Here is a 27,843-nt window from a genome sequence, read left to right on the forward strand (position 1 = left end):
CGACCCGACCCGAGATTTATCATGGGTAGGGCCGGGTTTGGGAATCGTGGGTTTTCCGAAAAAAAAACCCGACCTGACCCGAGATATTTCTCGGGTAGGGTTGGGTTCTCCAAAACCCGACCCGCCCGACCCGAGTTGCAGCCCTAGTCAAAACATAACATAGACTCTACTTTAGAGAATGCATATTTATCTCCATGGGATGTGCGCAGCTGCCCATCTTTTTGTTTCAGCTGTCCACTTGTAGGGGTGCAACTCAAGCCGGGTTGAGGGCAAACCTAGCCCAACCGAGATAGCATTCCCTCAACCCTAACCCAACCTGAACCTTGTGTTGAGGATTGTCAACCCTAACCTAACCTGCCTCTAAATCTCTCAATCCTAACCCGAGCCATCCATCCCATTTTTTTTCCAAATCAGGTCAGTTTGGGTTGGGGTTAGTCCAAGGAAAAAAACAAGGAAAAAAAAAAAATCAGAACTGAGATTTTTTTAAAATTTAAAATGACAATAAAATTAGAGGACATGGGCCGGGTTGCCCGGGGCCTCAAATCCTAACCCAACCCAAAATTAAGTCGGGAGGCCTTTTCCTAACCCTAACGCAACCCAACCCGAGGAAATGCCACCCCAACCCGAGCCAAAATCAGGTTGAACCCATTGGGTCCAGGTAGAGCCCAGCCCAAGCTGCACCCCTAGTTTTTCCATGACTTGATTAAGATGGCATCTCAATTAGGCTTGGGAGTTTCATCCATGATGTTCCCTAGAGTGTTATTACAAACATCAATGGCTTAGATCACCACACAATGATGTTGGGTCCGACACATTTTGGGCACTTGACTAACTGATCTCTCTCCCGTCAATATAGGAGAGAAATTGCATTTCTGTATAACAACAAACCAAGAGAGAGATTAATATACATAAAGTGACACCATCTTCCCCATTTTATCTTACAACATATCAGCGAATCACTTCCTTGGCTCTTTATTCTACATATTTTCCGACGCACATTCATTAAGCTCCAACGTTGTTAGCCCCACAAAGACTGCCAACAGCAAACAAAATGAAGAACAATAAAAACACATGCATTCAGGTAAGGATTGTCAAGTTTTCGTTCTGTTATTTCATATACTAAAAAGAAAGAATGAAAGGAAGACAAGTGAATGGTAAAATGTTATTGGTTTTCTGAGTTCGGTTCAGTGGTGTAATTAGACTACCAAATTTAAGGGCCTCTTGAGTACCTCTAAAAACTATTTGCATATAGTTTGATATGCGTATAGGCCTATGTGCATGCAATCTTATATGCTAGTTGATAACCTTAAGGGACTCTTTTGATACCATTTTTTTTTTTTTTTTAAATATGTAATTTTGGCTACTGATATTGATGCTACCATGGCTTTCACTCTAGTTGTGAAGGTAGCCTTTTTAACAAGTCGCCCCTTCCGTGATTCGAACACGAGTTGTGTTGTCTCTGAGACCAAATGTTAAGTACCTAACCAATACGTCCAAAGCCCCATGACCGTGTTAGGCTAAGGCCTTAAACCACTTAGGATTGTAATAAAATGGTTCTATATCTGTCTTCGATAATGGCTTCCAAAGTGGACTTAATCTCCACTTTACAAATAAGACGGCAAAAACTGGGCAAATTTTGGTAGTATCCAAAGAGGCCCTAAATTACCAGTCACCTTTCGCTACCCTTGCATCTGCTACTTGTTTTGCATTCATTCAGCTAAGAGTGAAGATAGTTTCTTCTAAGCGGCTGATTTTTAAGTGAATATATAATAAAATGAGCAAAATCGGGCTCTCTTACCATATTAAGAAGCCGAAGCGCAGCAGGCCGGGTGAATTTCCTCGCGAACAAGAAGCACGGGGATGGTTTGCCTTTGCTGCTACACCATTCCCTCCTGTATTCAGTCTCGTAATACACATTATCTATGTCCTGTACAAAAAGAAAAGAAAGTTAATCAATTAGGATGACTAAAGCTTGAGAACCATCTGTGGGTCCAAAGCAATTTACGTTTAATTTTGAGTCCAATAATCAGTTTTGGCCTCGCAATCAGTTCTCAAAATCCAAAACAAACAAAGCCTAAATGATGATGATCACTCCATTTGGTCACCCACTCACCTAAACAAGAAGGGTGTTCAATTTATAATTAGGTTTTAGGTATCCAAGCTATACTGATCAGTCATTGAAGTCGGGCTTTATGCTTAACAACTCAGCTAGTCCCAGGCCAATTGATAATCAGGCCTAAAATTTAAGCCCAAAACCTGCCTGAGGCTTTGATTCTCTATGTACCAGTCTTGAACGCTACACCTCAAGGCAATAGAGTACTTATTGCCTCTGCCACTAGAGCATGTAAGCCCAAACCCTGCCTGAGTGAGGCTGAGACCCAATAGCCCATCAAACAACCCCAGTCATTGACCCCCTTCTATACACCGTTACAGTCCTAAGCTTTGTGTGTGTGCGTGCGTGTGTGGTGGTGGTGGTTGGGGGGGGGGGGGGGGGGGTTTGGCTACCCAGTCTGGTATGAGACATGCTTAGAGGGCCTAGCATAACGTGTTCATTCAGATCTGGGGCTTTCGGTGTATTGGTTAGGTATCTAACACTTAGTATCAGAGATCATGGAACGCATTATGCTAGGCCCTTTAAACCTGTTCCATACCAAGCTGAATCCCACCTCGTCCCATACCTAGGTAGGCCCCCACTTAGGACTGTAACATACACCTGCCGGTCTAGGGAAAGATCTCTGATTAACATACAAATAACACTTTTCTCAATCTTTTAAGGTCATTTTGGCACCAAGATAACTGCCCAATCAATTGTGCCACACGATTGAATGACCTGTAATCTCCTGGTGGGGTATACAATAGAAGTATCATGGCGCAGAATCACACGTGGACAATCCTAACTGTCATATCCATGTAAATTTTCAGGCTAAATAAAGAACTTGAGCTGTTTCTGGTTTTACCAATTCATTTTAAGGTCATGATCAGATCACATGGTCTAGATCATAAGACCACACCATCATGCGTACGATGGTGGTTTCTAATGAAGTAGAGGCCAGAAATAACTGTTTTTGAAAAGGATGTAAAGTCTAGAAAGGCAAATTTGAATTTTTTTTACGTATTATCTAACCTTTATAGATTTGATAAGCATGGGAGTGGCATCAGAAAGCTTGTACGTCACGGGATGCCAACCACGCCTTTCACGGTCTTTGGAGGATGAAAGATCCCATGAAGTATGCGTCAATGTTCTTCGAGTGATTTCCCCTTCAAGTCCTCTTTGCTAGATAGTCAAACACAAAACACCAAGATATAAAAAAATATCAAATTATCTTAAAGAATTAAAGATGGTAAAATTTTCAAAGTAAGCTCCAGCAAAATTCAGTTAGACTGAAATGGAAAAAATACCATGCTTCAGGAAACTTAGTTTGGATCAAATTCCATAAATCAATTGGATTTGATCTGGTAAATCATGGTTCAGAAAAACCAAAATCTCCGTGCTCTGGTCAAAATTTCTTAAATCCAATTTGACATGGAAATATGAAGATGGTAACAGGAAGTCATAGATCAGTGTGAATCAGTGAATTGTTTAAGTTAATGGAAAGTACACTGTATTTAAACCACTTCTTTTTCTTCGTCTATCAATGACTAATCTGGTACACATGGAAGAAGTGAAAAGGATCCAAAATGTCCATCCAGTTGTCCTCATTATGAGTGAATAGCACTAAAAACGTCAAACAGATGATCCCAGCCATACAATGGTAAGGCTTTTGACAAATGCAATGGATAGTATAGAAAATTGACGAGTATCCATGTTCATTTAGCAAGACATCCAGTCAGATGGTTAGGATTGCCCAAATTGGTGCAACTTTGGACAAGATGGGAGTCACGGGCTGAATGATCCAGATCATGTACATGTGCCCCAGGCCCCACATGTATTAAATTAGTCACTAGAAGGAGAGAAAAAGGTTTCATAACATATACACTTCCTTTGCTAAATAACATATTGGAGAAAAAAAAACTAAGAATTCAATTTTTTAAAGGAAAATGGGATTGCCACGATTTGGTACTTGTCACCCTCTGCCAAAGAGGAATTGGAAGAAACACGATCCTCAATTGAGAAATATGCAGTAGCACCCTCCAAATTACGAGAACCTTTATGTCCTTCCAAAAAAAATTACATAAACTTCCATGTTTTGAGGATGCTAATCTAGTTGATGAATGAGCATAAAATTCACAGGAATAAAAAAGCAACTTACTGCTATCAATGTCTGAACATAATGTTCATCTGGAATACAATTATGCTCCTTGGACACATCTGCAGGCTGCACAAGAAAGGCATTTAAGGTTGTAACCTTGCAAACTAGTTTTCTCTTAAAAATACTCCCAGTAATCATTCATTACATCTTCCATTCAATGAGTAAAAGAGAGAAATGTGCCAAGAATTACTGGACGTCAACTGCCAGGCCCACTGGCTAAACAGATCGAAAACTTACATTGAATGGCCTCATGTTTGGCTACTAATTTATTGGCCAAAATTAATTTATTGACCACATTGAGTGTACAGCTTCTACAGAAGTCATTTCCAATCAGAGAGTTCATCAATCCCCTAGTGTTACTAGGAAAATTCTATTTTTTAAGTTTAGTGCTGTCCCGCCACTAAGCCGACCCAAACTAGTTTGGGACAAAGGCTTAGTTGACTTGAGTTGAGTTGAGTGCTGTGCCACCACTTGCGGACAGTTATAGTCCTCAACATGAAATGTCATTCGAAGAGAAAAAATGTGTTTAAGTGTCAGTGATACAGGTGGCAAATAAAATGGTTTTTTCTATTGAGTATTACTTAGTTTAGATTTTCTTCAACTACCACTGATCAGAACTAATTTGATTTCTTTTTCCACAAAAGAGTAATATCGAATCTCAGTAACTCGAGGTTAAGCCTCAAGTACTCCTTACATAACTTGTTTTAATCACCTTTTAGAGGAAAACGAATGGGTTGGCAATTGCCAATGCTACTATAGCTTGAAAAGTAGAAGCTAATGATGCCAACGCAATCTAGTCAGGGCAACCCTTTTTTTTTTAATTCAGTCAGGGCAATTGACATTGCTATTCTAGTCAGGGCAACCTTACACAGCAAAAGGAGGAAGCATACATTCAGCAGGCAGAATTTGCTAGCCAATATTGATAAAGAAGGAATCCTCATATACGTAAACTATGATTACCGGAAGCAAGTGCACGGATACGGAAGGTGGGTGGTTAAATATGCCTAGGAGAGGTAGCCAGTGAGATTTTTTAACAAATGCACTAGTGGTTATGCGCTATTCTTTTGGGGGTGGAAGTTTATCAAATTAATGTTATCAAGAGTTTAAAGATGTTACTAGTTGAGCAGAAACATGAAATAGTGTGCATAGAAGTGGCTACAGATGCTCAAGGGAGCTCCACAGTCAACAAGATGGTATTAGGTCTGGTGGCCAGCTTCGTAAGTTTACCAAAATCAATTTGGGATAATTACATGAGCGCGGATGAGTCTTAGCAAGGTACATTATTCAATCGACAATGTGCACCCATATACAAAGAAGATGTAGAGAAAGGCACACAACATGGATGTCTTTTGGACATTTCTTCCAAAGGTTTAATGGTCTAACAGTTTGCACACACATTAGATCATTCTTAGACAGGATCATAAGTAGAGGAAGGCTTGAAAGCCCTACTTAAAGAGCATACATTTTTTTTTTGTTCAAGATTGTCTCATTGATCACCTAAACCACTTTTTAGATGTAGTGATCACTGGTCTATCGGAATGTTTGATCATTGGCAGATTTGATTTGATCATTGGTTTATCAGAAAGTGATTTTTCTTCTACGATGAATTCATGGGGAGCTGAGAGGTCATAGTTTTGGTCAATTAATAGAGCCATACAATTCTAGAAGACAGTGGGTACACAAGAGAAGAAGTCTCAAGATTGGTGGGGGCTTTGGTTTTGACATATTGAATTGAGTTCATTTAAAGAAAAAAAAGGGAAAAAAAAGTCAACCAATGAATGTATTAATCTAGTTAAGGAAAAGTCAACCAAACGGTCATATTGTTATGTCAAACAATCACATGAAACAAGAGAATAGTGAGAATTGCATCTACCAATCTGTAGTTTTACAAATGGTTTAACCAAGAGTAAAACAATATGAAAGTTGAGGAACATGAACAGCATTGTTTCAAAACTCCTTAAGTTAATCATCGACTCGCATGAGTTGACTCGGTTTTACCTTGGCTGAGTTCTCGCCCGAGTTTTTCCCAATTAAGTCAATCAAAACTCCTTTGACTTGCCCGAGTTCATGAAAAATAGATTGCATCAATCATTGCACGCCAATCAACTCCCTTATACCTTGATCGAGTTCTTGTCTGAGTTGAGTTTTTAAACACTGATTTGAAGTATTTGATCATTCAAGTCAAATCGTTCTTATACAAATTAGGTTTTGTGTGGGTCAATACACTAGAAGTAGAATAGTCTATTTCGGACTTGTAGTGTATCTAGGCGGATGTAGGGCGGAACACGGCCAAAGAAAATCCTAGCCGTCTATGCACGAGGCGGTCGAGTACTCGGTTGACGCGGTCATAATTTGGGAGAGTCAAAGGAGTTTTTATTGACTCGGTAGGGCAAAACGCAGAAAGCAACGGCAAAATGCAGAACACGGCCAAGGTAAAAGGGAGTCAACTTGGGGGAGTCCACGATGATGCGGGGGAGTTTTAAAACTATGAGTGTATCACTAGATCATCTGTTATGCTACAATAGGGGATGATACACGACAAGAAGCAGAGTCACAAGTCAAATGAGGAAGGAATGTGTTGATTCTTCTTCTTCTTCAAATATGCTATGATACGGGACTATGCGTGACAAGAAGCAAGAAACATCTTGTCACAAATCAAATGAGGAAGAAATGGGTTCTTCTTCTTCTTTCTTCTTCTTTTTGTCCTTTTTTTAATGGCTTCTTCTTCTTCTGTCTTCATCTTCGTTTCATGTGTGTCTATGTTTTTGGAGTAGTTTAGACCATAGTTAGCAAAACGTGATTCAGAAAGAAAATGGGACAGGAAAATTTCAGGTTTAATATGGTATTGGTTCAAAAAAAAAAAAAACAGTCAAAATAAATGAAAACATGAAAAAATGCGTTTAATAAGTTTAAAATTCTGTCCATTAAAAAAAAAAGTTGAAAATTTTGTCATTTACAAAATATGGCGGGGTTAAAGTTGGAAAGTTGGCGAAAAATGCATTTAAAACTTTTAAAATTCATTTTAAACGTTTCCTAAAAACGACTTTTTTTTGCTGTTAAAGTTTTAAACAGAGTATTAAACGGACAACATACAAAACACCACTGTTTAATTCGATGTTCTGCTAACTATAGTTTAGACTAGACCTATGCAAGTGTGTGCTATATCTATTTATTTTTTTTGCCATTTCCATTCTTAGTTTTTTGGTTTTTTTACTGGTCAATGAAAAGTGTTTTTTAATAAGTTGCTTTCTTAATACCGTTAAAAAAAAAGTTGCTTTCTTAGTAAATACATATATAATATATGAATGTTTTTTGGTAATATTTAGAGCTACATCTATGCATATTTTTGCTAAGCAACTGGTTTTGCCACTTTTATTTTTTATTTTTGTTTTTTCATGTCAAATCCAAAGATAAACATATGATGTTGACGGGTCATATTTTTCCTGTTTCAAGATTTTTTGTTTCCAAAGCATTTTTTATGGTGGCTCGTGTGTATCATCCGATACGTATCTGCTTTACCCTGTCCAACAGGTCCTGAAGTTCCAACACGACAAAAACATTGTTAGGGAAAATATGTTGCTAACGTTAATGCCCATATGGGTTCAGATCTGAATCAATCAGTACGACGCATGCATATAAAGAATGAATCATATGATAATAATGGATGGATAGACTGTATACAAGTCAAATTCCTCATTTGGTTGTAAACATAATTCTGCATATATTGACAATTTGACATTTGAATACTTCCTAGAATATGATAATCTTGTAAGAACACCAAATTCAATAAATGTCTTGCCCAAAGATGAAAAATCCTTGACTCCTCTTTTCCTCTCATGCCTCTCATATGATTACATCTAATATAAAAGAAGTTGCAACCACAAATGGAACCGAATCATTGACAGTTGGTCTAAATTTCCCAATATTAGATGTAGTACTAAGTAGAAAAAGAACTTACAAGAGGACGATCCCGCCAAAACTCTGGTAGCGACCTCCTCTGCGTCATTTACAAACAAAAGGCATCAAAGCAAGTGAAAATACAATAGAAAGTCCTAGCCAAGGAAGGAAGGCGAAAAAAATCAAATGAACACAACTAAAAGAAGCTTGACTTCAAATTTGAGAATGCTCAACACGATGAAAAAAAAAAAGGGCGGCCCAGTGCACGAGGTTCCCGCCATTGCGGGGTCTGAGGAGGGCTAGATGTACACAGCCTTACCCCTGCTTTGCAGAGAGGCTGCTTCCGTGACTCAAACCCGTGACCACCAGGTCACAATGGAGCAACCTTACCGTTGCGCCAAGGCTCGTCCTCTAATGCTCAACACGATAAATGGAGAGTAAATGTAGAAAGCACGAAATAAAGGTATAATTAAGGGCATATGAACTCCCTGTGTTAAGAAACTTGAACATTACTTTCTATGTCAATCCTAAATAGTAGCTATCTCTTCGAAACTTTTAATTTGGAAACATAATGCAAAAAATTGCTTAAAAAGTGCAAATTTTTTTGTTATCAGTTGTAAATAACACGACACCATAACCAAGCCAATTGTTGATAGTATTTGATTTTCCGCAAGGCCGAAGAGAACAACATTTGAAATCTCAACGCCGTCCTTAGATGCTATGAGGCGGTCACGGGACAACAGATCAATTTCTCAAAGATTTTTTGATGGGTGTTGGCATAGAGGAGGCTATTGCTATAGGTTGGCAGACATTTTTGGTGTGGAGTTGCAGCGCTCTCATCCTCGTACCTTGGCATCCCCTTGTGCGTGGATTGCCCGTCGGAGTCTGTGGGACCTAGTTGTTAAGTGTTTTGAGATAAAGCTCTCTGCCTGTGAAAAAAAAGGTATGCTCTCTTTTGGGTAGGATCATTCTTATCAAATCGCCTGGGTAATCTATCAATCTACTTCATGCCTTCGTTCCATTGCCCATTGAGTGTCACTAAGAGGTTGGAGAGGCACCAAAGGGATTTCCTTTGGAATGATAGGGAAGAAAGGAGATACCGCTAAGTTGAGTGGGAGATTTTCTATAAGCTTAAGGAGGGTAGCTTGGGTATTAGAATTTTGAGAGAGGTAAATAGTGCCCTGCTTGGAAAGTGGTCGTGGAGATTCAATGCTGAGCTAGAAAGCCTATTGAGGGATTCGTTGCAGCTAAGCATGGGAGAGGTATTAGTTTCTGCCACGTTTGGCAGTTGGCCAATGAGAGAGCAGATGAGCTTGTCAAAGATGGAGCATAGTGGCCGTCTTTGATTAACTTGGGCGATCTTCATATGGATTAGGGTTGAATTGTTTTTTTCGTTTGTGTTGTTTGTAGCATCTGTGGGACCTGCTCAGTCCGCGCTTTAGGTATATCTTTCTGTTTTGTAATATATTTTGGCTACTGATATTTGCACTGCCATGTTTTGATAATGAGACAAACTCACCTTGTCTTTTATTATTTAATGGTCAGCGGCCAATTAAAAAAAAAGGAAAGACGAGGTGAGTTCGTCTCATTATCAAAGCATGGCAATGGGAATATCAGTAGCCTATATTTTTCCTACTATTCTATAAAAAAGTAGCCAACCATGGTGTTCCAGTGAAAGTTTTTGGGACTTGATGAGATCGCATGTCTAAGACATTTGTATCTCTATGCCCACGAGGCCACAATGCTTTACTTTCTCAATGAAATATTTTTTTTACCTATTAGTATGTCTTTCTGCATCTATGTATATAGAGTTCAAAAAAAATTCTATGGATATACCTAGATTAGAAAGGAATAATAGTCAAATGTGTTCATGATGTGCAATATGAGTAGCGTAGGCTTGATTAAAAACCAGATAAATTGCATAAAAATGTAACAATGGCCATCAGCACAATGAAAGCCAACTTACCCTGCAATGCTGTTGAAACATTGGGTAAACAGTATCATCTTTCGCTACAACTTCAGCATGCTTTCTAACCAAAACAGCCCACTAAGAAGTAGAAGCAGAAAATATGGTTACAAAAGTTAGCTACATTAATATAGTATTGTGAAAACAGCAAACAATTAATAAATTAGATTGGCATCCAAATCAATGAAAACTCTTACCTGAGACCCTTTCCTCCAATTATGAACAGGAACAACTGGATTCATTTTTGGATTATAGCGACCCTGTTTTGTATCAGCAAAGCTGCTTCCACCATTATATGACCAGATGCTATTAGAACCTAGTGACCATTCCACAATCATCCAAAGATTTTATATCGCATGAATCTAGCTCAACATTATTGGTAAAATTTATACCATTCGGGCCTAGGAAAAAAATATAAAAATAGAAAATCATACGAAAACACCACTGTGCAAATGCCCATTACTAAAATGTTTGCATAAACTGCATTCAAGATTATATGAAAAATCAAATTGAATAAGTTTTACATGTGCAGTAGACTTATCTGATGTGCAAAGCAATTCAAATCTCTGACTCCTACTTTACAAATGCAGTCGACCTAGACTCTTCATTTGATATTTGTGTGTGTGTGCGTGTGTGTTAAGAAGATTCGACAAATCTTATTGTTTCTCTATTCTAACTACATGAAATTCACACAGCCTTGAAAGCCCAGTATTACCTACTTTATTTATTCTCCATCATGTTAAAATCCTCGACCCATTGAGCACATACCCTCTTTGAGGAGATGAGGTTCCAGCATGCGTGATGGTAACTAACTGGTAAGATTCGAGGTGAGTTTCAGAGTGGTTACAAGATCATGGGACATAGTATTGCCAATTTCACGTGGACTTACCCAATAATTAGGCAACATATAAGTGATAGGTTCCCTAAGTGGGTAGTGTATATTGTGATGTGCATAAATACCCTACTTGCAATACCGAATCACGGCATGTGATCCACGTATACTTGCTGGAACAATGTGATTGGAGTGTCCAATAAATCATTCTCTCCAAATTATCAACAGCATGACAATGCACGATACTTCTGCTTGGCCTTTGAACGGTGAAACCGACTAAATAGTTGAGAATTCACAAGCTTGGCTGTAGAACATAGGAAACTTGGATTGAGCAACACGTCATTGGTGGATACTGGGTAGCAGTGGTCCAATTCAAGGAAAGGACAGTGCCCCAGTGAGGACATTTGGGTGGTTCACCTGATTATTTGAATGATATTTACTCACTCGAAGGCCTTTCTAGGTGTCAAATGGATGAAAAAAAAGCATTTACATTGCAAATTAAAATTAATAGATTGACCTGTTAGTTACTAATGGATGCATTCAACATTACTTTTCTGACTAAAATTAAATCAAAATTATTTATAGTGGAGAAAAAAACCATTTTAGGCGTAAAATACCAAATTGTGTTCCAATTCAAAGGCTTCTACAAATCAATTTCTTCTTCATTATTTTTTTAAAGATGAAAAGATCATCTTTTATTTTGGTAAATGACACATCGTCTTATTAATAGGAGTACTTGTCCTGGTCCAGGTGTGAACCACATTTGTTCTTTGGAAAAGTCCAAGACACAAATTTTGCAGGTATTGGCCAGTGGCAGGCTGATGGTGTTGCACATCACAGTTATCACGGAGTCCCAGAATGAGGGTTTTGCCAACACAGTTGCGCATGCACGAGACGAGCTCCTTCATACCTCAACAGAAAAGCATTTCGTATATTCCCTACTTTCGAGCAAGGAATAATACCTAGAAATACCACATTAAACCTCATTCCCAATCCCTAAGCTAAAACAATGTATGAAGAGCCATTTGAGAGGCTTGAAGAGAGGATGGACTCACGTGGACAACCCAATTGATTGCCAAACTGCAGCATGCAGACAATTTGAGCCATAATCGCACCTGTAGACACCTATTTTGTACTGATCAAGACCGGCACACAGTCCGGAGCTCCAATGATGTTGAACAAGAAGGGTTGATGCCCTATGAATACGACTCAAAATACTTTCCCAAAATACTTTCCAAGCCAAAATGGGATAATTGTTGGAAAAAACCACCACCTTTCAAAAAACACCTCAAAAGACCGATTCTCAAACATTGGTGTTGGTGTCTGACCGACCCTATGAAATTGGTCCGAACAAACGGCCATGAGATTCCAAGAATCTCATTACAACTGATTTTAGTGCCAAGTGTGGCCGAACGACTGGACTGGAAATGTTCGGCCGGACACTTTCTCAAACATGGAAATTTTAAACTGTGGTCAGAAGCTTCCAGATTTAAAACCATATTTCCCTCTAAATTTCAATCGCACATCTCCTGCATTTGGGAACTTATAGAAGATTTGATGCCTATAAATAGCCATCAAACGTCAAGTTCAAGACGATGAAGAAGAGTTCAAGAGAAATGAATTCTCCGAAGAACTCTAGTACAGGTGGGTGAGCCCCCTCCTCTCACAGGAAGGCAGCAGGATGGCACTCCAGCTGGTCGGGTCCACGACAACACCTGACTAAATCTCAATAGAAACAAGATCAGATAGCAATAAGATGATAAAAAAAATAGATAAAACGATGGTTCAAACGAGTAACTATCAATCAATGGGTCATAGAAGACAATATAAATAAATACAGAAGCAAGAAAATGGGGTGTTGGTAGATATAGAGAATAGTTATTTCAAGGGCTATAGTATAGATATGCAGATTAGTATATCAAATACAGAAGTTAGCAGATTGAGTTACTACGTGCAAGTCTACAGAAAGCAAGACGAAAAAAAGAACTCTTAAGATATTTCCTTCGGAAATTCCTTCAGCGAATAAATCTTCTTCTACTAGTCATTTTTTTTAATGATTCTACTACTAGTCGATTTTGAACCATAAGATGCACACAAACTTAGGAATTTTAAGAAATCTTGGAACCTGGCTCTGGCACCATGTCAGATAAACAAAGGTCCTCCAGAATATAAAGCATGAAATTCAAAATCCCATATGTTTTATACAAGTTGCAGAAATACCCTTTGCAGTTTCACTTAAGTGTGAGCTGTGAAGATTAATGTAGAATGAGAAAGGATGACAAACTCAAGATATTTCATCCATACAAGAACCGAATGGATCAAACACTCACCTGTCTACAAAACTAGTTGAAGTAGACATGATATAGTCGTAAGTGTAGCTGAAGTTATATAAAGGAACGCAGCTGCAAGGAGGAAAAACATTAACAACATAAGCCAGTTGAACCAAAGAAAATATGAAAGTTTCAAATGAAAACATGACATCAACTAACGCAGCAAGCCAACAAATGAGGAACTGATAAATTGAACTGGAGGGAAGGGTAACTAGTTTGCAGAAAATAATCCTGGTGGATGGATTGACCAAATCAAACCTTTCTTACTGTATGCCAGAAATACCAAGACCTTCTCAACATTTTAAAGACATAAAATAAAAGCATGAAATTGCACAACATGTTTTAGTATATAACTCATGTAAATTCCTTTTCTTAGATTGTTCAGCATAGATTGCAACAATTCTGTCCCCTTTTCTTCCCTCTTGTGGCTATGCAAGAGAGCCCATTACTGTATAGATAAGTAGAGTCGCATGCCCTGGTAGATAGGATGCAAGGAAGCAAACTAAGATGAATGTTTGATGTCATCCCTTTCTACCCAAAAGAAAAATCTATTGCTTGAAGGCTATGTTACCTAGGTACAACAAATTATAAGGTAAAGGTACATATACAAACAAAAATGAAAAAGAAAGAGAGGAGGCTAGGATTCTGGGCTTAGTCGAGATTTTTTCTTTTAAAATAAAATAAAAATAAATATTTGTTATTCTCCTCACATCCCCTTCTTTGCTCCACGTTCTCTATATTTTTCAATTTGCAACATGTTCTTGTGTAGATTTTGAGATTTCTGCTGAGAAGGAATTCTAAAATTGGTTCCAATGTCCAGTCGATGCTTGCAAAGATGATTCTTTATTCTCATTTGTAAGTTCTCTATATTTCGCTATCTTCAACAAGTTCTTGTGTAGAGTTTAGGATTTCTGCTGTGGAGGAAGTATGTGGTACAAGTGGTCAGTCGATTCTTTGCAGAAGATCAATGGTGAGAGATAGCAAAAATTATTCTTTTGCTCGAGGACAAGTAGATCAAAGTCCTATTAGCAAGATGAGCACTATGAAGAATACTGAAGCCTAATACCCACCTTTTATACATTTCAAAAAAATAAATAAATAAATAAAATCTCCACCTTTTATAGGGCAGTGATAAATCGACCCCCTAATCTCTCTCTCTCTCTCTCTCTCTCTCTCTCTCTCTCTCTCTCTCTCTCTCCACTGCCCTATATGGGGGTCAATTTATCACTGCCCCTTTTATATAGTGAAGTTCAGGTTTGGCAGCACCTTTTGAGTCATTTGGAAAGAAGGTAAGATAGAAGGAGATCAAGATAGAGTTCTCTCAAGATGTGAGAGCTCTCTCAACCCACTTTTCAGGGGAGATCAAGATAGAAGGAGATGAACATAATATCAGGTGGGTCAATTAAGATGAAAAATTCAATGGAGGTTCCCAGATGTGACAGGGGATATTGGAATGTTCTGGTATGTCACATGAATTTCCACCATTTGCAGTGTGAGGCTAACTTAAAAGTAGACATGTTAGCAAGGGAGAGTCGAACCTCTTCTACTATTAGATCCCACTTTCCATTACATTAATGTAAATTTTATCAATATGAAAAATTTACTCAGAAGAGAAAATAGTTTGTGTTGGGTTAGGATCGACCAGAAATCGAAGGGTTAGGATGATCCTATTGAAGTAAAGGAGGAAATAAAGAAAACCAACTCTTCCAAAAAATAACAAATCAAGGAGGGAGGGAATCAAATAATGCTAAAGAATCTTTGGATATGCCCTCCCTCGTTAATCCATCCGCCGCCGAATTCGTAGATCGTCTCACATGCAAAAATGGTATGGGCAATGAACCAATCCTATCAAAAATTTCATAAAGAAAACTGTCAAATCTTCAAGAGTGATTTTGTGATCTTTTCAACCATCGGATCATATTTAAGGAGTCACCTTCTACAACCGAGGAAGCCAAATCATGTTGATCAACTAGTTTTATCCCTTGGTAAACTGCTCGAACTTCCGCTTCCGACGCATCTGTGTACATATATTATATACACATCAATACATATATGGAAAACGCGAGTATGGTCGGCCGACCATATAAGCTTATATGGTTGGTCGGCCAAAAAACAGTGGGGGCCCACATTGTTGGGGTGATCCAAAGCATTCATTTGGAAGGCCCTATCATAGATAGGGTGTCCACAAAAAATCAGCTCCATAGGATCGTCCTAACCCTTGGATTGGTTAAAATGGACGGGTATAATTTTCCACAAATCTGCCCAATTTTCCCCTTCACAAATCCAAGGTTTAGATGATCCTATGGAGCTGATTTTTTGTGGACACCCTATCTATGATAGGGCCTTCCAAATGAATGCTTTGGATCAACCAACAATGTGGACCCCACTGTTTTTTGGCAGACCGACCATATAACCTTATATGGTCGACCAATCATACTCACTTTTCCCTACATATATATGTCGGCCGATCATACTCACTTTTCCCTACATATATATGTATTATGTCTGTGTATGTGTGTGCGTATGAGGGACACTTATCACACAAGTCAAGTACGAATTCAACTAAAAAGTGCATTTTACTAACTAATGAACAAGGGTTAGCAAACAAAACATCACAACACTTTTCTCTCCAGTAACCTAATGAATATCTCATGAGTCATGAAGAACCAAATTTGGGGAGAGCAAATCATAACAATGCCTACAAGTCCTGCAATAGGTCCACAAGAGATAATCTTGAATAGAAAGTAAGAAACATGCATAAGATATGATTTTTGGCAGACAGCAATACGATCAAATCACACCTGTCTGATACAAAAACAAAACGCTCATTGAAACGATCTGCAAGCGCATTCTTGAGCAAAATACGCTCTGCTTGAATCATGCTTGACTGTCCCCAATCTACCTGGAATAGATACACAAGGGACTACAGTTAACAAGTGAAGAATAAAATCACTAGGAAAGAAATCATTGTTTTTAACTGGCTGTAAACAAACCACTTCAACATGAAAACATTAAGAATATAACCAATAAGAAAAAAATCATAGTTTTTTTTTTTTTTTTGAATGGCAAAAATCATAGTTTTTTAACTGGTTGTAAACAAACCACTACAACATGAAAGAATCAAAGAAGTCAAGGGAGAATCTAGGAGCATTCAAGGGTGAGATAAGGATGAACAAAATGTGTCTGTATTGAGTGAAAAGTGAGCATTAAATTTGTAATAACGTACTTTGCTATTATACCACTGGAGCAAAAGTTCGATTAGAATTCAGACATTTATAAATTCCCATGGCCATGTCGTGGATGGCCAATTTGGTCTTGGTGTTTGTGTGGTTAGCTACCACTTTTCATAAATTATTTAATAAATATTCTGGTCTGAAGCAACTCAAGCAAGAATAATTTAAAATATAATTTTCCTAAACCAATATCGTGTCATTGTAATACAGAAACAGTCAGATGATTGGTTCTACACACAATAATATTTGGTAATGAGATTATATACCTCAATTGTTTGTTTTCTGATAGTGTTCCATAGTTGCCGGAAATGCCTTAAGGGAGTGGGAAATGCGTTTCCTCGGAGACACATTTTGGAAATGTGACAAAACTTGAGGAAACATATGGGAAATTTATGTGAAACATGTGTGACATGGGCGAGAAACGTATGATACACAAGTGGAAAACGTACGTGAAACGTATGGGAAATGTGTGTGAAACATACATGAAACATTTTTTTATGAAATCACACCAAAAAAATTATTGAATGCATACTAAAAAGGAAAACAATAGTATATACAATAATAATAATAAAATAGAAAAAAAGGAGAAAAGTGTTCCTGTGCAGCTGCGCAGGGAGCTTCCCTACGCTTCAGCGGTTTAAAAAGCCACCGATTGGTTTGTATAGCGGGTCCACCTTTGCGGGGTCCACAAAAAGTGACCAATTGGTGGCTTTTTAAGCCACTTAAGTGCAGAGAGCTCCCTGTGCAGCTGGGCAGGAACACTTTTCTCAATAAGTAAAACATGCTACTAAAAATAAAATAAGTAAAGAACATACATAAATCATATAATTCTTCCTCCAATTTAAATAAAAATTATGAAACAAGTATAAATGGATGCATTTATGCATAAAAGCTCATAAAAATTTGAAATAAGGGCCCGTTTGGATACCCCTTGGATTTGGATTTGGAGGTGAATTTGGATTTTTAAATCCAAATTCGGCGTTTGGCAAGCCTTTATGACATCTGGATTTGGATTTGAGTGAAGTCCACAAGATTTACAAATTCCTCAACTTAGTGTAATTTTTTGGATTTATAAATCCTTTCTGCGAGAGGTTATTTATAAATCTAAATCTGACGCGTAAGGGGTTAAAATGACCAAAATATACCAAAAAAGTGTTAAATGACTTAAGTACCCACATGACATTAAAAACTGATCAAAATACATCGTATTAGGTAAAATGACTAGAAAACCCCGAGTCAGGCAAAATGACCGAAATACCCCTCTACCAGGGAAAAATGACAAAATACCTGCGAGTCGTGCAAAATGACTAAAATACCCTTATGACATAAAAATGATCAAAATAACCTCATACAGGATAAAATGACTAGAATACCATGGAAAATTACTAAAATACCCCTAGATCAAGTAAAAATGACCCATGGCTCATAAAAAATGACTAAAAATACCATCATGAGATAAAAATACGCCATATTAGGTAAAATGACTAGAAATACCCCTATACTAGGTTAAAATGACAAAATACCCTCGAGTCGTGCAAAATGACTAAAATACCCTTCTGACATAAAAATGATCAAAATAACCTCATATAGGGTAAAATGACTAAAAATACCCTCATGAGATAAAAATACGCCATATTAGGTAAAATGACTAGAATACCCCCGGGTCATGCAAAATGACAGGAATACACCTATACCGGGTGAAAATGACCAAATACCCTGAGTCATGGAAAATGACTAAAACACCCTATGACATAAAAAATGATCAAAATATCCCCATATAGGGTAAAATGAATAGAATACCCCTGGATCATGGAAAATGGTTGAAATGCCCCTATATCAAGTATTTTTGGGCTTTTTGGTTTTGTTAGATTTCAAATTCAAATCCAAAGAGCATCCAAACAACAACAAAAATTAATTTAGATTTGAAATCCAAATCTATACGTGGTAATCCAATCGGCATTATTTATAAATTTGTGAATTTTAAAATTCTTGATTTCAAATCCATGGATTTTGGAAATCCAAATTCACCTCCAAAGCCAAATCCAAGGGGTATCCAAACGGGCCCTAAAGAAATTCAAAATCTACAAACACACAAAACTTATGAAAATAAAAATTAGAGTAATAAGATAAATAATAACTGAAATAAAAATGTAAGCATTGTTAGGTGCATTTCTCACATATCTCTATTCCATTCATTATGTTTCACATGTGTTTCCCTTAACGCTTCTCTCTCATCTCTCTGAAATGTTTGTAACATATTTCCTAAGATGTTTCTCAATGCGTTTCTCATTTGATTTTCTATCACTTCCCCAATTCTCACTTCCCCTCTATTTTTTTCTGCATTTCCCGCATCCGTTTCACATTTCACTTCCCAAATTCATTTCCCAACCTGGTAACTACGCAGTGTTCTAAAAAATTTATGATTTACATTTTGAGTCTTCGATGAATCAAATGTCATAAGAGAAAGTTCAAATCTCATGCTTAAGTTTTTACCCCACAAAATTTTAACGGCAATTTACAATTTTTGGGTCAGTTTTACAATTCACAATTTGAAAATAACAGTTTTTGTTGAATTTTATGCCACTCGATCAAAAGATAAGGATCATGGATCTGAGTAGAACTCTGACATAATTTTCGATCCATGGTTTCCTTTGTTAATTCATTTTTATCAAAATTTATATGGGCCTTCAAGTCCCAATAATAGCATCTCTATTGCTTACATTAAGAATGTGTTAAGAGTTTTTTGGGTTTTGGCCTTTTCCAGAATTTTGAACCCTAAAAGAAAGAAATCTCAAGATCTCCACCGTTGACTCAAATTTCAGGTCTGCCTGTTGCAATGTGTTTCTAAATCAATGAAGGCTCAATCTGATGGTAATTTTTGAAAGTTAAGTCTACAGAAACCTAAATCCATAACTCATGGCTTGATAACTATTGTATGAAGATGATGTCGTTCATCACTTGACAGTTAGTCAATTGATGGGGATGGGAACTAGGTGGCTAATCAATATCTTGTCCTTTTTGTGGTTATTTTACATTTTTTCATACTTTTTCGTCAAAGTAATTTGAAAGAATGTTAATTGATTCGATAGTATTGCAATATACAATCTGATTTCAATCTTGTTTTCTGCATCTTTTATGTTTTCTGCAAAATTTAAATAGTCCATCAAAACTGATTTTGCAAGAGTAAGAGTAGAGCATGGCATTAGAAAGATTTGACAAGGACAGAGCTAGCATATTGTGTATACTATTTAGAGGATGTGAAGGACTGGGGTGCTGGAATGACCTCTCATATCAAGCTAGTAATCAGACAGGGTAATGAACTTTCAACTGCGGGAAACCAAAAGCCAATTACAGCCAGGAATCCCCAAACAAGGGATAGAGATTTTATCTACTAAATTCAAACACAGGGGAATTACTAAACAATGACAGAAATTGTCTTTCTAATAAAGATATTGTAGCTGTTCTGGGGTTGCCTCTGCCCTAGTGACAATGACCCAAGTGTATATCATTGACACGGGGGCTTTAATATGCTACTTCAGAAAGATATATATCATAGCTTTTGCTTGGACGCCTACAAAGGAAAATCTGTAATAAAGAGCTTTCTTTTTTTGGGTGAATGATAACTTCTATTTGTGAAAAAAAGCATAATAGTCAACTCTGGCCTTTATACATCAATATTACAGGTGTGTTTGTGAATCATTTGTTTCTCCCAAAACATGTGAAAAAAAATCCAACCCTATAATTAACTCTAGGATCAAATCGACAATGTGACCTATCCTCCAAGGGCAAGGGTCATGCTTGTTCTCTTAAGCTATCATGTTGGAAGACTCCACTATAAGTTTGCCACTAAAAAAAATTGATAAAACTCTAAAGGCCTGTTGGAAGGGGAAGCACCTTGGCTTCATTGGAATCTTTTAATCCGATCTAACGGACATGAGACCTCTTGCTGCTTGGCCTCTATTGTTGCTAAATACGCTACCAAAATTCATGGACCAGGGGATTATTGAAGAGCAAATATCAAACAGAAACTCCTGGAAGAGCTCTTGCTAGATAATTACACCTGCCCTTCACAATGATTGGAATAAAGAACTGTGCTGCCTTGGCTAATAGAACATGAAATTCACAAAACCTATCGATAATCTCAGTCAAATGCATCATTTCAAACAATGAATATTTCCAGCCAGATATTTCCCTAACAAGTAAAACTATTTCCGGCTTTTTTTCTATTTTATTATTGTATATAGCAAGTGAAAGTAACTTGGGGATATCTGTATTTGTGTTAGAAATAATGTTTGAGATAGTGATTACCATCAATGCCTCCATAAAACAACAGCAATTCAGCCATCGGCAAATGAATACACGTATGAAGAAACAAAAGATAACTTTGAAGTAATAGGAGTGAAAAGCTGTATTTTTTTTTTTAATGAAGGTGAAAAAGCTGTATTATATCTTTAGGGAAATGATTTCATCGATCCAATGTTTTGATAAAGATGCACGAGGCATCTTGTCGTGTAGTATTTAAAGGACTTAAAAAGAGCTTTTTGAGAACCGTAATATTCTACTGACAACCCTTTAAATACTACACGACAAGATGCCTCGCGCATCTTAATCAAACATTGGAGCACTGAAATCATTTCCCTATCTTTATTAACAGAAAACTAGATAAATAGCAATTAGTTTGAGTAGGTGAACTGAAAATGCCTTGACACTTTAACAGTAAGATTGTGCCACAACAATCCCAGTAAGGGTGCAATTCAAGATTCCATAATTGAACATATTTCAGGAAAAGATCACAAAACCTGGATACTGTCATTGAGCTGACGGCCATAGAAAAAGGCTGATCCTGTCGATGCCTGGTTGAGCAGAAATCCAGGCCTTGAATGAACAAAAATCGAAAACTTACGCTCTGTATCTCCCTGCAAAAAATAGAAATCTTTCTTCAATACATATATGATGGGATTAAACAAAAGAAACTATGAAAACCAATGGTCCAAATGGTTCATAAGAAAGTATTTCCAGGAGTATGTTTACTCTATTTACAACAGCTTATCAGTCAAGGCATTTTGTCTTTATCATTACTAGAAAAAAGTAATGAGAAAAGACAAAATAATATGTTTATCCGCTTTAATCCAGAGGCCAGCAAATCATACGTTATTGTGACAAACAAGTACACTAATCTTTCTCTGCACAAACGGCTATTAAACAAATATCACACGAGAGTTTTAAGTTAATAAAGATAGCAAAGGTGCTTTTACAACTCTGGATTGATTGTTAAACCCCAGGTAGCAGGATCCCAGCTCTCCTCCACTAAAAGAGAACTGACACTCAAAGTACAGTCACCCATTACAATAAAACACTACACATGTTAGTTTGAGAGGATTGAAATGAACAGGTTCAAATTAAAATATGTGAGGGTTAACTCCTATGTGCCTACAAAAAGATTAAGAAAAAGAAAACCCTGGTAGTGCATTCACAAAACACGATATTGTTTCCAATCTGGATGGCACTAATCATATCATAACGCAAGAGCATCGGAGCACAAAGGCGAACACCAAAATAGCAAAGACAATTATAGACAAAAAACTCCATTGCACATGGAAGACATGAGCATGTATCAGTTCCAGCTCTTGGTTTTGCATAATTCAGTTGCTTTTAACTCTTCAAAGATATGAGAGAAGAGATAAAAAGCATGCAGTTATGCTAATGGCATGGAAAGTGTCAAGAGTCTGGCACAGCCCACATAATCAGTCCTATAGTTAACACGTAGCAGAGACAATGATGACATGAAGAGTCCTCATTCAGAAGAACTACATAGTTATGGATCCAGTGATTAGGAGTAAGATAAGGTGATTGTGAACAGGCAATGCACTCACTAGAAATATGCAGCTGCATTAGAAACATCTTGACCAACGTTTCAAAATGTGCATGCGGGCCAAAATGCGGCCAAAGTAAATCCTCGTGAACTCGGCATGATGCGAACAAGTACTCGGTTGACGTGATCATAACTCAAAAGAGTCAAAGGAGTTTCTATTGACTACGCACGACAGACCCGGACAAGAATGCGGCTACGGTGAAAGGGAGTCGACTCGGGCGAGCTGACAATGACGCGGGGAAGTTTTGAAACTATGATCTTGATAGGTAATTGAGCGAGTTCAAAGATTTTTTTTTTGTTTTCCCATGATTCATTAGCCGACCCCAACTAGTTTGGGACAAAGGCTTAGTTGGCGTGTGGGGGGGGGGGGGGATGATAAAGAAGATAGTAGGAAATATCATTTAGTAAATTGGGCCGGGCCGAAGTCTACAAGTTTGTAAAAGAGGGGGGCCTAGGTTTTAAAAGATTGGGAACAACGAAGGAAGTATTACTGGGGAAATGGGTGTGGAAATTTGGAGAAGAATGAGGGCACCTCCGGAGAAGAGTGATGGATGCAAAAGGGAACCTCTGGAGAAGAGTGATGGATGAAAAATATGGTTCGGGTTATGGAGGATGTGATTCTTTGGATGAGTACAGAAACAAAGAAACTACGATATGACGGGAAATCATGAAATTTAAGTCCTTTTTTCATAAAAGGATTTGTTTCATAGTAGGAGATGGGGAGAAAATCAGATTTTGGTAAGAGAAATGGTGCGGAGATACATCTTTGAAGGAGGATTTTGATGTGATAAAGGAGCTCATGCATAGGCTTTTATGTTACTGGCGTAGTACTAATCCTAGGTAGCCCATTGGGCCCACATCTTACCCCAACACCCTCTATTATATAAACTTATTGACCACCACTAAGAAACCTAAGTTTTGCAAAATAAAAAGGAAGCCTCCTCTTGTATCAAGGTATGCACCCTCTCTCTCTCCCCGGTTGTGTTCATAAGCGGCCCCCATCTACTCCTCTCTCTCTCTCATCCCCCCACCCCCCAGTTGGGTTCATAAGCTGCTCCTTTCTACCCCTATCTTCTCCTTTCTTAATCTCGATTCTATATTTTGTTCTCTCCTTTTATCTTGGTTCTGAAAATCCATTCGTTTCTTCTACCCGGCTTGCTCTCTTCCCCCTCTCGAAGACATTGCCTGCAGAGGATGATCAAGGCATGAAGTTCGGCACACCTTCCCAGGTACTGACTCCATTTTTCCTTCACTTACTCTAATCTACTTTCCCCACAATATCACCTTTGAACCTTCCCTTTTCTTTTCTACTTAACCAACCCTTTCCCATCAGTTTTTTTTCTGTTCATTTCTTCTCTTCTTTCTTTTGTTGTTTCCTCGTTTCTAGATTTTTGGTGGTTGCTATGTCTCTGTCAACATATGTAACTCGCGTCCATGTCCGGTGTGTGTGTGTGTGTGTGTGTGTGTGTGAGAGAGAGAGAGAGAGAGAGAGAGAGAGAGAGAGAGAGAGAGAGAGAGAGAGAGAGAGAGAGAGAGAGAGAGAGTTTATGGGAAAGGTAATCAATTTCAACAAAGTAACAGGTTCTAGCTAGATTTTAGATGACTCAGCAATATAAAATCCATAAGATCGCCTGATGGTGGCAAGGAAGAACACTCTTTTTATTTAGTTAGTTTGCGGAAAGGTGGGAATACAGGAAAGAACACTCACAAATGGTAACCTAGCTGTCAAAACATGTTAGCTTCAGAGAATATACCTAAATAAGATTACATTGAAAATGGAGGGATTAGACCCTACATAGACAGTTACAGAAATAATTGAAATACAATATAAATCACTAAATGCAGGAGACTAAAAGAAGAATGCAGGCATGTGTAAATATAGACATAACAATGACAAGTAAAACTTATCGAATACAAGCATGTGTAAACATAAACAGAAACAATTGTCACAATTTATTTATTTTTTTCAAGTCCAGTACTGACAAAAAGTAGTGTTTGTGATTCAGAAGCAAATATGACAAGCAAACAACAACCAATAGATATGTTGAAGTAATGAGAACTGATGATTGGGCTGGACAGCCTTCTATATATAATTTCTTTTGAGTTGTCTATCTTTCCCTCTCAGTTATTGGAGATATTGAATATTTAAAGGACAGGTGGACAATATGATGAAGTGCTGATATTTCTGAAGTGGGTGCAATAGTTAAACTAAAACCTAACAGAAGGTATCACATATTGAATCCTCCTAGAACAGTTCATGTTTTTGTCTTACAAACAATAATGTCATCTGTTAGCACACAGAGCACCAACAACAAACTCAACAAGAGCAATCAATGAAACAATTCAAAATAAATATATATCCAACTCAGCTGTCATATTATCCACCAGATGCTTCTATGAATCTCATCAAAAAGAAGACCAAAGAAGAAAAATACCTGAAAAAAGGCATCCCAAACCATGTCCAAAGCAATTCGATTTCTTGCTATAAAGAGAAACACGATCTTAGGTTTTTGGATAGATGGAGGGGACACAAATGCAAACATATTAATACGGCTACACTTAGTTTGCATCAGTACTAAACTCCCAAAACAAAAGCTCACTAATAGTGTGATGAAAAGTTTCCTCTTCCCACGGCCAAAAGATTTCTGATTTTGAAGGCTCTTTCGCTTCATTGGTGCTAACTTCAGTTGAAAAATTCAATCATTTCCGTGAATACAATAAAAATCTTCGAAAATTACAGTTCAGATTCTACTATACTAAGGCCTTATGATCTGAAATAGTTCTAGATTCCTTGTCCAGAGATAAAATTAGAGGAAATAAACAGCGCCGTGTCCTAGAATCCAAGTCTCTCATGGATTAGGTTATGATCTGAAAATTAGGGTTCAGATTCTACCATACTAAGGCCTCATGATCTGAAATAGTTCTAGATTCCTTGTCCAGAGATAAAATTAGAGGAAATAAACAGCACCGTGTCCTAGAATCCAAGTCTCTCATGGATTAGGTTATGATCTGAAAATTAGGGTTCAGATTCTACCACACTAAGGCCATATGATCTGAAATAGTTCTAGATTCCTTGTCCAGAGATAAAATTAGAGGAAATAAACAGCACCGTGTCCCTGAATCCAAGGCTCTCGTAGATTAGGTTACTTTCCTTTCCAAACGAACAAAATTTCATCCACAAACAACAGAATCAGCACAAATGAAAGCGAGATTCCATGTTAAGAGCTCGAATTCAAGGAAATTCAGCACGGATAGTTTGTAACACTAGAATTTCGTCTTCTCGTTACCGATTTTTGAGATTTTTCCCAATTCTTTTCCCTTACAACCTTCGACTTTAAAAGGAAGATGTTGCAGCTCTAGATCTTCGATTTCTTGCTAAAATCTAACCAGACATCCATTCGAGGAAGAAATAAACCTAACTTTCGTCGGAAAATGGCAAGAAATCCGTGATTTTTCACGGATTCCAGCTGAAATCTAATAAAGACCGTTGGGAAAGAGTCTAAAATGCCGAATTTCCGAGATTCCCGTCAATTGAAATTCAAGGAATTTGATTCTAAAGGAAGAGACTATAGAATTGAACCGACTTCGATAGAAAAAGAAATCGGACATATTTATAGAAATCGGGTTTAGAGAGTAACCCTGACTTACGACGAAATTACGGTGATGCTATACTCGTATAAATAAGAGATCTTATATACAGTGTGGCCGTATACACCCTTATTTTTTTGGATTAATTACCAAAGGGGGACAAAAATTAGGTAGAATTATCAACAGGACCCATGGTTTTCAGAAATTATCAACGAGGGACAAAAGAGGTCTTGTCATTAAAAGCTGGACGAAAATGCCCTTTTCTTAAGCAACAAGTTTTGTTTTTCCACTTTTCCCTCTTCTCTCTTCTTTCCCTCTTTTTTTTTTTACTTTTTCATTTTCAACTTTGTTTTTTTACCTTACCAGTCATCTTCTTCATCATTTAGCCACCATTGGAGGCGGAAAAACTCAAAAATTTGAAACGTGAGTTCATTCCCATCTCTCTCTCAATATCTAGGTTTTGTTTTTCATTTGTTTTAGGGTTTTGCATTTCTCCTTCTCCCTTTCAATGGAGGATGATGAAGATGAATCATACGGTAGAAAGAAAAAAACATGAAAATGAACGAGTGAAAAAAAACAAGAAGTAAAAACATGTTCATAAGGGACTTGATAAGCCCATTCGAAATTTGGTAATCCCATTTTGATACTGGATATCCCCAACCCCAGAGACTTATAAACCCCCTTCCAAAACTCCAGTACCCTTGGGCAATTTTAAGGGACTTGATAAGCCCATTCGTAAATTGGTAACCCCATTTTGATACTAGATAACCCCAATCTCAAATACTTGAAAACCCCCTTCCAAAACTCTGGTACTCTCGGCCAATTTTCAGGGACTTGATAAACCCATTCGGAAATTGGTAACCCCATTTTGATACTTGATAACCCCAATCCTAGAGACTTGAAAACCCCTTCCAAAACTCTAGTACTCTCAGCCAATTTTCAAGGACTTGATAAGCCCATTCAGAAATTGGTAACCCCATTTTTTATATCAGATAACCCCAATCCCAGAGACTTGAAAACCCGTTCCAAAACTCTAGTACCCTTGGCCAATTTTTAGGGACTTGATCACTCAATTCGGAAATTTGTGACCCCCTTTTTTATACTAGATAACCCCAATCCTAGAGACTTGAAAACCCTCTTCCAAAACTCCAGTACCCTCGGCCAATTTTCAAGCACTTGATAAGCCCATTCGAAAATTGGTAACCCTACTTTTGAGAGTTACTAACCCCCTTCCAGAGAGTTGATAAACCCCTTCTGCTACAAAACCCCCTGCCTATAGCAACTCTTCTAATGGCATTATAATTCTGCTCATGATAGAAATAACAAAAGAATTGGATGTTGTTTTCATTAAATATGCTTTATTTATTACATCCCAATTTGTATATTACAAAAAAAAAAAAAAAAAAAAATTAAGTAAATCAAAAAATGTGTAGCCATCCATTCATGTATTACATCAACTTTTTCCTATACAACCACTTGTCTTCCAAAAAAATGAGTGAAGCCATCCATGCATTATCTACAGAATTCACCCTAAAAAACAAATAGCTTAAACTCTAAACAAGATAAATCATAAACAAATGAATGAAAAATAGTGCAAAACCCTTAAAAACAAAAAAAACCTAAATACAAAAAGATAGATGGTAAGAACTCAACATTCAAATTTTCAAGATTTGCCAGCAAAAATGGTGGCTGAACAAGGAGGAAGATGACTAGTAGGGTAAAAAATGAAAAGGTGATAATGGAAAAGTAAAAGAAGAGGGAAGAAGGAGAAAACAAGGTCAAAACGTGTTGTAAATGCCAAAGGGTATTTTCATCCAGCTTTTACTGACAAGACCTCTTTTGTCCCCCATTGATAATTTTTGAAACGCATGGGTC

The 27,843-nt window shown here is 37.5% G+C and overlaps 1 protein-coding gene across 1 annotated transcript; it reads right to left on the reverse strand.

Moving 5' to 3' along the window:
- Positions 1-824: 824 nt before the first annotated feature.
- LOC143892670 (Core-2/I-branching beta-1,6-N-acetylglucosaminyltransferase family protein) lies at positions 825-25,978 on the reverse strand. Its single transcript, XM_077397447.1, has 11 exons — positions 24,816-25,978; positions 21,308-21,424; positions 16,077-16,177; positions 13,276-13,347; positions 10,311-10,392; positions 10,114-10,194; positions 8,209-8,247; positions 4,251-4,316; positions 3,125-3,274; positions 1,799-1,927; positions 825-1,033 (listed from the first exon to the last, which is right to left on the reverse strand). Exons 1-11 carry the CDS (start codon positions 25,050-25,052, stop codon positions 1,019-1,021), a joined length of 1,089 nt encoding a protein of 362 aa, XP_077253562.1. The 5' UTR covers positions 25,053-25,978; the 3' UTR covers positions 825-1,018.
- Between the last annotated feature and the right edge of the window lie 1,865 nt (positions 25,979-27,843).

Source organism: Tasmannia lanceolata, unplaced genomic scaffold (genome assembly GCF_043159265.1).
Source record: "Tasmannia lanceolata isolate RefF3 unplaced genomic scaffold, GAP_Taslan_0.1 ptg000015l, whole genome shotgun sequence".
Taxonomy (NCBI): Eukaryota; Viridiplantae; Streptophyta; class Magnoliopsida; order Canellales; family Winteraceae; genus Tasmannia; species Tasmannia lanceolata.